We start from the raw sequence: 12,069 nt of genomic DNA on the forward strand, positions 1-12,069 counted from the left end.
CTTGCCCCAAGTCGGCCACCAGCCACTCATCTGAGCCCTGCCACCGCGTGCCAGCTCTGCAGGGAGACCATGAACTTCCGACCAATCCCGCTTGGAGGGAGGGGCTGACGGAGGAGCAGCGGGGGCCCCGGAAGGAGGGACTGGCCCCTGAAAACAAGAGCCTGCCCTCTCCACCCTCCCCGCGAGGGCCCCTCCCCCTTGTGACGAAGATCAGTTAATCAGCACAGACATTCAACCTCCGTGTATTTATTTATTTCCAGCCTCATTCCCAGGATGGTTGGAGGAAGCCGCGCAGTGTGGCCACCAAAGATGCTCTGATAAATCGTGCCTTGATGGCCTTGTAATCGACACCTGATGATGTGGCTCAGTGGGATCATTACACATAGGGTGACCAGCTTGTGATGGTGTTCTTGGAGCCTCCCAGCTTTAAAACTGAAAGTTCTTGGGGTGCCTGGGTGGCTCAGTCAGTTAAGCGTCTGCCTTCAACTCAGGTCATGATCTTGTGGTTCGTGAGGTTGAGCCCTGCATCGGGCTGTCTGCTGTCAGCACAGAGCCTGCTTCAGATCCTCTGTCCCCCCTCTCTCTGCCCTTCCCCCCTTGTGTGCACACACTCTCTCTCTCTCTCTCAAAAATAAACATTTTTTAAAAAAGTAAATAAAATAAAACTGAAAGTCCTTTATTCTGGGAACCTCTCAGAGACAGACCCTCATTACACAGGACGCAGCGCACAAAGTCTCCTTGCTAGACTATGGATGTAGCTCGGAGCTTCCTAACAGCCAAGGCAAAGAGGGAAACACGCCCTGTTATGAGATTTTCAGTGTCAGTAGCAGTGCAAAAGAACTTTCCACAAGGACGTGTCCAGTATGTTTCTACGGAGCACTCAAAATCTGGCTCGCGTGTTGGAGTAACTGCATTTTTAATTTTACTTCATTTCACTCCATTTAAACATAAGAATCCCCCATGGCTAGTGGTGACTACATTGAAAAGCACGGTGTATTTGATAAGAACAAACCAGAGGCTCAGGAAAAGCCTGGGGAGCAGGCAGAGGGGTAGAAAAGGACAGGGGAAGCCAAAAGAGGGAGTGGATGTAAGAGAAGGGGTCCCCAGATGCCCCTCTCTCTGCCCCCAGGTTAGTGCAGCATGACTCACGCTGACTCAGTGGAAAAAGTGAGCAGTGCCTGGATCGCTCCCTGGCACCAGGGGGCATCCAGGATGTCAGAAGGAAGACCTTTTCTGCCAGGTAACAGAATGCACCTGCACGGCCTTAGACCCAGAGCCTGGGCAAAAGGCTCCCTTCATGTGTGCTCTGGATGGTCCCCCTGACACCCCTCACCTTCCTGGTCTAAATGTCAGGGTCTCCGGAGCCTGCTAAGCACCTTGGGTTCTGGGAGGCCAAGAAGAGGGAGGCATGACACGCCACCCCCCACCCCCACCCCCTCACCCCGCTCCAGTCTGTCTGTGACTGGGAAGCTGATGACTCCAGGGTCAGAAATAACCCCACAGTCAGCTCGCCGCGTGCAACCCCTCCCTTTCCCCTCCGTTCCCAGAAAGTCTGGGCCCTGAGTCAGAGGGAAGAGCCCAAAAGTAAACAAGGACCCAGATAATCTGCTATGAAAACCACAGAACCATCCCGCGGAATTCTTTGATAATTCAGGGACCCAGGGAAAAGTCGAAGCCTGGAAATTCAGATGTCTTTCCCCCAATCCAGCTGCACTCGGGACTGTGTAGACGGGTGCTGTGGGGCAGGAAGAGGAAGGAGAAGAGAGAGGAGATCCTTGGCACCGAGGGAATGGGGGAGAAGGAGAGCTGGGCTGACCCCTAGAAGTGTCCAGGCCAGGAGCAGAGGAGGAGAGGGCACAGGCCTGCCCGCAGGAGGCCTCCAGTCCCCTGCACAGTGGACACACACACATCAGCAATGGTCAGAGGCCAGTGTGGAGAAGGGGTGGGGGGGGGGGCAGCACATGGGATTAGGGGCCATCCAGGTGTCAGATGCCCCTCTTTATTCATTCCCTCAAAATAGTCTGGGACACCTGCACCCCACCCCAGAGCTGAGTCACTGACCCCAGTCCTCAGATGCAATTTGAATGAATGAAGCTGTCCCTACTCTTCTTCCCCTCCCAGCAGAAAGGACATGTAACTGATTCCCTGGGATGGAAGGGGAACTTCCACAAGCCCTAAAAATAACTAAGCCACTTCATACTCTGAACTTAGCCTCTCCCCCACCCCGCCCCCGCCCCCACCTGGCCCACCCCATCGCCAGCAAGATAAAGGCAGCGGCTAGGGCTGGCAGAGGACAGAGACCCGAGCCAGGGCAGTGAGACGGCATCAAACGAGGCCAGCAGAACAGGACAGGCCGTGAACAAGAAGCCGGACGGGAAAGACAGACCCCCAAGCACCCCCTCAGCCAAGTGGGATCTTCAGGTGAGTCTTTTCCCTGTCTCTCCATGGCAGGCTGGCTCTCTGGGCTGGGATCCCCTCTGGGATGGCTCTCAGGGTAGTGTATATCAGGGGTAGCTCTGGGCAGAGGAAGGAGGTCGTAGGTGAATTGGGGGGGGGGGGGAGATAGGGGGTCCTGATATAAAGATTCCAAAAGATTCCATGAGGAAATTAAAGGAGAATTAGCATGAGCCCCATGGCCCATCTCAGAGTGGCTGCCACAGGCCTGAGTCCCACAGAAGAGACAGGTTCTTACCAGTCTGGCATAATCCAGAAAGGCTTTCAGGAGGAGGTGGCCTGGAGTTGCGATTTTTAAAACACAGGTATGGAGCTCCTCAGGCTTCAGGGTTTCCTCTCAGGGGAGCCCCAGGCAGGCCCAAAGTCTGGAGGAAGGAGGGACCCAAGAGAGATGAGAGGACATGGGGGCTGGAGGGTAGGAAGTCGGCCCAATTCCGCCTAGTGAGGACAAACCCCATGCCCAGCTGTTGTGGGCGAAAGTCTTGGCATATCTGGCACCAGAATATCTTCCCAGGGCTGGCTTGAGCCCAGCTCCCCACATATCATGGCCTAAAGCCTGGGGTGGGAGGCCGACTTTGCCCCAGGCCATGGTCTTGCCCAGTAGGAAAGCCCTTGGGACAGATCTGGGGACACAAGGTGGGGAGACCAAATCTGAGCCTTCCCAGATGTTGAGGCCTGTGGAGGCGGCTGAGTCAAGGACAAGCAGACCTGGGAGAAAAGGTGGGGTCACCCTGAGAGGCTGGCCCAGCCCTAGGAGGCCAGGCTCTAGGGTTCAGGTCTGACCCTAAGTCTGATAGTCCGGTTCTGATTCCATCCACACCCCACGCCTGTCCCTGCCCCTTAGAAACTTAAGCCCCAGGAGTTTCAGTCCAGGCAGGGGCAGGGGTGAGAGGGCCAGGGGTCAGAAAACCTGCTTCAGATCTTGCCCTATGGAGCCCCTTGGAACAGCTCCTTCCTGTCTTCGGGCCTCAGTTTCTCCACCTAAACAATGAGGGGGTTAGGTTCCTTGACCTCTGAGTGTCCTTAGTTCTGACATCCCTGGACTGATGATTCTAACAATTTGAACCATAGCGGAGATTCTGCAGATTCCTGGGGTCGGCAGTGGGGCGGAATTGGTGACCTATACGTGCCATCTGCTCAGGCCGCACTGGTAGTGACAGGACAGGGAGGCATGGGTGGCCTTTTTTCCCATCAGAACTCAGAAACAAAAGGAACCACCCGGAGCGTGCCCTGAGACTCCGGCTACAGGTTTTGTTCGACGTTTCCCTCCTCGGGGCTCTGATGTCTGGTGGGCATGCCGGATGGCTACCTCAGGAGGAGGGTGACAGGCGGGTCTCAGGCCACCACGTCTTCTGAGGCAGCCACGAAGAGGATGTCCTGCCCCCCACCCGCTGCCTGTGTCCTTGCCCCTCCCCCCACCCCCAGGCCCCAGCCCTGGTCGTCCTGCAGGCCAGGGGCCTGATATCCGCTCAGGAGGAGGGGGCAGGATCAGGGAGCCCCGGGCAGAGAAGATGAGGTGGGTGACGGACCCCAGGGGCCCAGTGGCGAGCCTGAGCCTCCCGCCAGAGCCCAGGGCCATGCCGAGGCCAGGACCTCCGCTATATTTAGCACGAGTGTGGAGCTGAGCAGTGGGTCAGGGGCAGCGGGAGGGGGGACGTGCTTCTCATTCTTTCCCTACTGGCCTCTGAGGACTGTCAGTCCACCTGTCACAAGACAGATAAGACACACAGAGGACAGAGACCAGAGAAGGGCTGGAGGGGTGGGAGGCCGTGGGGAGGTGGGGGGGGGGGGCGCTAGGGGGAAGCAGTGCCTTGGGGGAAGCTGACTGATGTGAAAGGGGGAGAAAAAGAAGTACAGGAGTTTGGGGCCCGCTGTGTGCAGCTGGGCAAGAGTCTGTGTGAGCAAGGGCAGGCTGTCTCTGCAGTAAGCCCTCAGTCTGCTGCCCTCCCTCCCTGTGGGTGTCACCCCCATGCTCTCCTAAGGGTGCCTGCGGGGGAACAGAGGGACCACAGCCAGGAAGACAGCTTCGCGCCCCCTCCCCTCCTATTTCTTGGGAGCTAGGCCCCCAAAAGGGTCTAGGAGCACCGAACTCATTAGCAAAGCTCTGACTGTCTCTATGCCTCACTTTCCTCGTCTTTAATTGTGAGTGGCTGGGCTAGAAGACCCTCGAGATTGAGGTCCCCCTAAGCTCAGACCTTCTGAGTCTCGGGGTATGGCACAGAAAGCCCTTACCTGGGATTCAGGATCTGGCCCTGCGGAACCGTGAGGTATCTGGTGAACACCTGCGCCTCACGGAGCCCCCCCGGCCGCTTCTGCTGTAGCACAGGCCCCAGGCCCCAGGTGGGGCCTGGAAGGGCCGAGAGTGAATGGAGAGCCAAGAGGTTAAAGGCTGGGCAGGGCTCCCGTGAGAGTGGCGACTGCGCCCTCTGGTGTTGCGAAAGGGAATTTCTTCTCCCTGGGAAGGAGTCCCCAGTTTAGGGACCTGCCTGCCTCTCCCGGACTGGGACCCTGTAGGTCATGACGGATTCACCTGGCCGCTCACGCGGGGAAAAACGGACTAGGGTAAAGGAAGGCGAGGAGGGGGCGTGTCCAGTTTGCATCCCTTACAGGGCTACAGGACAGAGTTTCACGGCCACTAGGGCCCCGCCTGCTTCCTAGCAACCCGGGTAATTCTGGGAAAGCAGAAGCTTTGCCCGAAGTTCAAGCCTTGTCACACGCCAGCCGTGCAGGGGGTGGGGCGATACCCCGGTGAGGTCTGGAGAGGAGGGGGGGGGGTCCCTAAACACAGGTCAACGCAGGACTGCTCTGCCCCTTGGCCCCGCCCACTGTGACTTCTCCCAGCCCCCGGCCCTTTCCTCATCTCTGCCCCTTCTCCTCCGAAGGATGGTCAAAGCCCAGACGCAGGCAGCCCCCACGCCGGCCACTCCGATGGCAGCTGCAGAAGACCTGCCCCTCCCCGCACCCCCGGGCCCGGAGGATCTGCCGCCACCGCCCCCCAAGGAGTCCTTCTCCAAGTTCCACCAGCAGAGGCAAGCCAGCGAGCTCCGCCGCCTGTACAGGCACATCCACCCTGAGCTCCGCAAGAATCTGGCCGAGGCTGTGGCTGAGGACCTGGCCGAGGTCCTGGACTCTGAGGTGCCCACCGAGGGTGATGTCCAGTGTATGCGCTGGATCTTCGAGAACTGGCGGCTGGACGCCATTGGGGACCGTGAGAGGCCGCCTGCCAGGGAGCCCGTGTCGGGCGGGGACGTCCAGGGTACCTCCCGCAAATTTGAGGAAGGCTCCTTTGCCAACAGCACAGACCAGGAGCCTGCAGGACCCCCGCCATCCGGAGGGGACGTTCGTGCGGCCCGCCGGCTGTTTGAGACAAAGCCGCTGGATGAGCTGACCGGCCAGGCCGAGGCGCCGGAGGCCCCGGTGAGGGAGCCCGAAGCCAGCGGGGATGTCCAGGGTACCAGGATGCTCTTTGAGACGCGGCCGCTGGACCGCCTGGGCTCCCGCCCCTCCATCCAGGAGCAGAGCCCCCTGGAGCTGCGCTCAGAGATCCAGGAGCTGAAGGGCGATGTGAAAAAGACAGTGAAGCTGTTCCAGACAGAGCCGCTGTGTGCCATCCAGGACGCAGAGGGTGCCATCCACGAGGTCAAGGCTGCGTGCCGGGAGGAGATCCAAAGCAACGCGGTGAGGTCTGCCCGCTGGCTCTTCGAAACGCAGCCTCTGGACGCCATCAACAGGGACCCCAGCCAGGTGCGGGTAATCCGGGGGATCTCCCTGGAGGAGGGGGCCCGGCCTGACGTCAGCGCAACCCGCTGGATCTTTGAGACACAACCCCTGGACGCCATTCGGGAGATCTTGGTGGACGAGAAAGACTTCCAGCCATCCCCAGACCTTATGCCTCCTGGTCCAGACGTCCAGCAACAGAAGCATTTGTTTGAGACCCGAGCATTAGACACTCTCAAGGGGGACGAGGAGTCTGGGGCACGGCCCCCACCCAAAGAGGAAGTAGTCCCTGGCGATGTCCGCTCTACCCTGTGGCTATTTGAGATGAAGCCCCTGGACACTCCCAGAGACAAGGTCCAAGTGGGTCACCTGCAGCGAGTGGGTCCCCGGGAGCAGGAGGGGCTCACGTCTGAGCATCTATGCGGTGATGGCTCCTCGGCTCTGTCCCTCTCTCAGAGTGCTCCCCAGAGGGATGGGGTGAAGGGGGACGTGAAGGCCTTCAAGAACCTTTTTGAGACCCTTCCCCTGGACAGCATTGGGCAAGGTGAGCCTTCGGCCCATGGGAATGTGAGCAGAGCCGAAGGAATGGATTCTGCTGGGCAGTCCCAGGACATAGGGTCCCCGGTGTATGCCATGCAGGATGGCAAAGGCCACCTCCATGCCCTGACCTCTGTCAGCAGAGAGCAGATAGTTGGAGGCGACGTGCAGGGCTACAGGTGGATGTTTGAGACACAGCCCCTGGACCAGCTAGGCAGAAGCCCCAGTACCGTGGACGTGGTGCGGGGTATCACCCGGCAGGAAGTGGTGGCCGGAGATGTAGGCACGGCCCGGTGGCTCTTTGAGACCCAGCCCCTGGAGGTCATCCACCAGCGGGAACGGGAAGAACGCCAGGAAGAAGAAGGAAAGGGTCAGGCAGGTCCCCAGCCTGAGGCACTCCCAAAAGGTGATGTGCGGACCATCCGGTGGTTGTTTGAGACCTGCCCGATGAGTGAGTTGGCAGAGAAGCAGGGGTCAGAGGTCACAGACCCCACAACGGAGGCCGAGGCTCGGTCCTGCACCTGGATGTTTGCACCCCAACCCCTGGACAGGCCAGAAGGCTCCAGGGAGCGGCACCTGCAGGTCAGCCAGATGCAGGCTGGGGCCGGACAGACAGACAGGCATGTCTTTGAAACGGAGCCTCTGCAGGCCTCGGGCCGTCCCTGTGGAAGAGGGCCTGTGCGCTACTGCAGCCGCGTGGAGATCCCTTCGGGGCAAGTGTCTCGGCAGAAGGAGGTCTTCCAGGCCCTGGAGGCAGGCAAGGGGGAAGACCAGGGGCCCAGAGTACTCCCCGAGCCCATCCCTGTGGGCTCTGTGCACAAGTTCACCTGGCTCTTTGAGAACTGTCCCATGGGCTCCCTGGCGGCCGAGAGCGTCCGAGGGGGCAACCTCCGGGAGGAGCAGCCCACGGGCCCCTCAGGCAACAAGGCGCTGGAGAGGCAGGAGACTGCGGCTGAGGGCACCCTGAAGGCTTTGCACACTGTGCCTGGCATCCTGCACCATGGAGGCATCCTCATGGAGGCCCGGGGGCCAGGGGAGCTCTGCCTGGCCAGGTACGTGCTCCCAGGCCCAGGGCAGGGGGCACCCCACGTACGGAAGGAGGAGCTGGTGTCTGGCGAGCTTCCCAGGATTGTTCGCCAGGTGCTGCGCCGGCCAGATGTGGACCAGCAGGGGCTGCTCGTTCAGGAGGACCTGGCGGGCCGGCTGCATCTGAAGCCACTGAGGCTGCCAGCTCCGGGCGGCAGCGGGGATGTCAAAGACGTGGATCCCGAGTTCCAGCAGCTGCTGGCTTGTGGCCTGGGGGCCTCAGTCTCGAGGACCGGGCTGGTGATGCAGGAGACTGAGCAGGGGCTGGTCTCGCTGACCGCCTACTCCCTGCAGCCCCGGCTGACCGGCAGGGCCCCTGAGAGGGGCAGCGTGCAGCTGCTGGCCAGCTGCATCGACAAAGGAGACCTAAGCGGCCTGCACAGTCTGCGGTGGGAACCACCAGCTGATCCAGGTTCCGTGCCCCCCAGCGAGGGGACCCAGAAGCTGCCCCCAGCTGAGAACATCATCCATGTGCCCCCTCTGGACCCCAGCATGGCGATGGGGCATCTGAGAGGCCCGGGGAAGGCAGTCCCTCTGGCTGGGGAAGGGAAGCGGGAAGACAGCCACAGTGGACACAAAGGGATAGCAGCTGTGGGAGAGTCGGAAGCAACCACAGCTAGGCCTCTGGGGCCTGGGGCCCCAGACCTCCGGGCCGCCATGCAAAATCTGCAGCTGGCCACCGCCGAGGCCCAAAGCCTGCACCAGCACGTTCTGAGCAAGCACAAGCAAGCCTCCACCCCTGGAGCCACCTCCGCACCCTGTCAGGATGGTCAGCGGCAGGCATCGGCTGCGGCCACCGTGGCTGCCCAGAGCAACGCTGGGCCTAAGGCTGGAGGTGACCCCAGGATCCCAGCAGCCCCCAGAAAGGTCAGTGGGGAACAGGAAGCACTGCCCGGAGGGCTGCCGGGGGGGTGGGTGACTATTCAGGATGGCGTCTACACTGCTCACCCCGTGAGGACATTTGACCCATCAAGGGGTGTCCAGCCTTCCGAAAGAGAGCTCCCACAGAGGGGCAGGGACGCTGCCCCCTCGGCCCAGGCTCCAAGCCCACTCCAGGAAGGGCCAAGGCAGAGTCGGGGGCCTGGGTGGGAGGAGCCTGGGGGCTGCACACAGACGGCCTGGGGATCTCCAGAGAAGGCAACGGCAAGAGTCGGCCCAGGAGGCCTCCAAGCTGCAAAGGTTGCCTCTTCAGCCCACCACACTCTGGCCTCTGGGCCTCGGCCTGCAGGTGCCAGCCTGCACTCCCATAATGCCTCTGTTCCTCCTCCTCCTCTTCTCTCAGCTGCTGTGACAGGACCCGACTTCGCAGCCCAAGCCCGCCGCGATGAGGACTGTATCCAGCAGGACTCCGAGGCCCTGCGGGCCCCCCTTCTCCACTCCCACAGCAGCCCTGCCAGCCAGAGAAGCCATGGGGACGCACAGACAAAGACCCCAAACCCGGAGCCCAAAACGCCCCCGAGGAAGAAACCTCAGCTGCCTCCCAAACCCGCACACCTAAGCCAGATCCCCCCTCCCCAGTGGCTGCCCAAGCCCTCAGCTCTGTCTCCCAGCTCCTCCAGAGAAGCCAGGCAAGGAGACTACAAGCCAGGTGAGAGAGACGCAGCCATCGGCGGGCCAGCCCACGTCCCCACCGCCGCCAGCCAGGGATGCACGCGTCCGGCTGGAGGCTCCAGAGAACAGAGCCGGCCCAGCCCCCAACATGGCCCCGGCGCCACGGCTTCCAGATCCACCAAGAGCCAGGCTGCAGGCAGCAACGCCCAGAGCGCTGAGCCCCGCAAGCTCTCAGCTCTCCACGGTCACCCCACCTCCCCGCTGCAGGGTCCCAGCCCCGCAGGAGAGAGGCCCGAGGCAGATTCCCAGCAAGGGGCCTCTGAGAACGCGGGGCTTCTGCAGGGAAGCCAGCAAGAGCTCCAGGGTCTCCTGAGCCAGGTGCAAGCCCTGGAGAAGGAGGCGGCGAGCAGTGTGGACGTGCGGGCGCTGAGGAGGCTCTTTGAAACCGTGCCCCAGCTGGGAGTGGCTCCTCAGGCTCGTGCTGCCCCCCAAAAGCCTGAGGCCTCAGTGGTGCAGGCCTTTGGGGAACTGACAAAGGTCGGCACAGAGGTGGCCCGGCTGAGGGAACAGACCCTGGCCAGGCTGCTGGACATTGAGGAGGCTATACACAAGGCCTTGAGCTCCATGTCTGGCCTCCAGCCTGAGACAAACACCAAGGGCCGGTCGCAAGGACCCCTGGAGGACCACGGTGCCCGCGAGATCGGTAACATGGACAGGAGGAAAGCCGGACCTAACTGCTCAGGCCGGGAGGTCAGAGGGCAGACTGCAGTCAAGAACCAAACCCAGGATGCATGCCCAAACCCAGATGCTCTGGACTCTGAGGTCCAGAGTCAGGCCAAGGTCAGAAATCACGCAGAGGCCGGGGGTCAATCAGCCCCAATGGTTCCTTCCACCAGGAGGCCAGAGACATTGAGAGAAGACTCGGGCCTCCCTGGGGTTTTCCCTTCCAGCCGAGATTCATCTTGCTCCCCGACCTTCATCTCCACTGAGTCAGCCACAAGGAAGCTTCCAGAGGCTCCCAGCCCCAGGGCCACTCACCTGGCACAGGATGTGGGCCAGGCCCAGCTCCACCAGAAGGGTTTCCAAGACAAGGCTGGAAAGAAGGAGGTCACCCCGTGCTCTGGGCAGCCGGAGCCCGCCCCTGCCTCCTTAGGAAGCTCCCTGCCCGCTGGGCAGAGAAGAATTCTGGAGCTGCAGACTGGACCGGGCGGCCCCCAGTGCTATGGAGCCACAAGAACGGCTACCCAGCAGTACGAAGGGGTGGACCAGTGCAGGAACCCGGCCCTCCAGCCCTCCACCAGGGTCACGGAGGAGGCAGAGCTGCCCAGGGCCCCAGGACCCCACCTCGAGCTCCACGCTTCCCCCTTGCTCAGGCAGTTTCTGCACAGCCCAGCCAGGCTCAGCGGGGGCCTGGCAGAGGCTGGCAGGGTGCGTGCTCCCTGCGGCCACTCCCAGCCCGAAGCCCAGTGAGCCCCTGAGCCTCTACCATAGCCTCCGACCCGCACTGGGGGGCTTCCCTCCGGGGCCCCAGGACCGAGGCGGGTGCCGACCTCCTTGCACACCTGAGGCAGGACCGAGAAGAAAGGGCATCTTCGGAGACCTGTGGGAGGTTTCCGTTTCCTCCGCTCCATCAGTAGGCCCAATTCTTGCAAAGGGAAGAAAGGTTGGGAAGAGGCCCGCCAAGCGGCACGGACATGGGAGTGGCACGGGGGCCGGTCGCTGCTTCTGGAGGACGGAACATGGACAGACGCACCTGCTTCTCCCACAGGCCCGCCCGTCCGCATGAGTCTGCAGGCCTGACGCAGAGCCCCTGAGTGATCCTCCCCCCTCGGCCGTTCTTTCTTTTATTATGAGCCAAAATGTTCTCAGCCCTCTGCTCCTTGATTCTTGGAGAAGACAGGGCCAGCTGGGCAACAGGACCGGTTGCTGTTCAGGACTGGCCTGAGGGCTCCAGAAGGGCCCTGTTGCAGCCCTCTCGTCACTATCTCCCTCATTCAGCGTCTCATCCCGGCAGCCCAAAGATCACACACAAGAGGCTCAGCAATCAGCCGTGTCCGTAAAACCAAATGTACTGCCTCTCTGCCCCCACCACCCTTCACTCTGTACCCCAGACGGAAACGATACAGTCAGAATAAACGCAAGTTTTATTCTGTCGCCTGCGTGCGTCCATCTGACGGGTTTGCGCGTCTGGCCCAGAGTCTGGGTTCCCGCCGTGGGGGGAAAGCAGCCACGACCTCCGCATGCCCCATTTTCCTGGCAACAGCAGGGTTGGAAGGCTCTGAAAAGCCACCCCTTCTTCCACCATCTTGGCTGGGAAACAGAGGCCCCGCACACTTGCTCCCCTCCCCCCTTCCCCAGCCCATACATACACTGCTTCCCCTCTACCTCTGGTCTTTCTCGGACATCATCCTCGAGTGGAATCTGACCAGAATCCTGCTCCAGAGTGGGAAAGCAGCCCGGTCAGGCCTGGGAAGGAGGGAGGGTCTCACCGCAGGAGAACTCTAGTGGCCAAGATGGCTGGGCCCTCTCCCCTGCTCAGACCAGGTGCTGTGTGCAGAGCAGGGGCTCCTGGGAAGGGGAGTGCCTGGAGATTGGCCTGGAAAACCAGAATGACTTAGTGCAGGGCCCTTGGCACTCTTTCAAAAAGTACCGGGCGCCTGTTGCCCTCAGGTGAGGTCTTATGGGGTCATGCTCACAGGGAACTGACCCTGTAGAATGAGGAGA

At 61.3% G+C, this 12,069-nt stretch overlaps 1 protein-coding gene and 1 long non-coding RNA gene across 3 annotated transcripts; one reads left to right on the forward strand and one right to left on the reverse strand.

Annotated features, from left to right (window-relative positions):
• Positions 1 to 230: 230 nt before the first annotated feature.
• On the reverse strand, positions 231 to 5,104 carry LOC109248774 (uncharacterized). The gene is made up of 3 exons (XR_002072250.2): positions 4,687 to 5,104; positions 2,693 to 2,819; positions 231 to 1,735 (listed from the first exon to the last, which is right to left on the reverse strand). It is a non-coding gene; the product is annotated as an uncharacterized LOC109248774 (long non-coding RNA).
• Positions 2,287 to 11,499, forward strand: XIRP1 (xin actin binding repeat containing 1). Of its 2 annotated transcripts, XM_019418755.2 has the most exons (3): positions 2,287 to 2,421; positions 5,337 to 8,661; positions 9,077 to 9,189. In XM_019418755.2, the coding sequence occupies exons 2-3, from the start codon at positions 5,338 to 5,340 to the stop codon at positions 9,083 to 9,085; spliced, it is 3,333 nt and encodes a 1,110-aa protein (XP_019274300.2). In that variant the 5' UTR covers positions 2,287 to 2,421; position 5,337; the 3' UTR covers positions 9,086 to 9,189. The 2 variants fall into 2 exon arrangements, with proteins under 2 accessions (XP_019274300.2, XP_053759939.1); XM_053903964.1 differs by having other exon boundaries at positions 2,288 to 2,421; positions 5,337 to 11,499.
• Positions 11,500 to 12,069: the final 570 nt, after the last annotated feature.

Source organism: Panthera pardus, unplaced genomic scaffold (genome assembly GCF_024362965.1).
Source record: "Panthera pardus isolate Hobbes unplaced genomic scaffold, ASM2436296v1 HiC_scaffold_16, whole genome shotgun sequence".
NCBI classification, from domain to species: Eukaryota; Metazoa; Chordata; class Mammalia; order Carnivora; family Felidae; genus Panthera; species Panthera pardus.

Excerpts from the sequence above, each read along its gene's own strand:
- XIRP1 (XM_053903964.1), top strand. The coding sequence starts at position 5,338 with ATGGTCAAAGCCCAGACGCAGGCAGCCCCCACGCCGGCCACTCCGATG.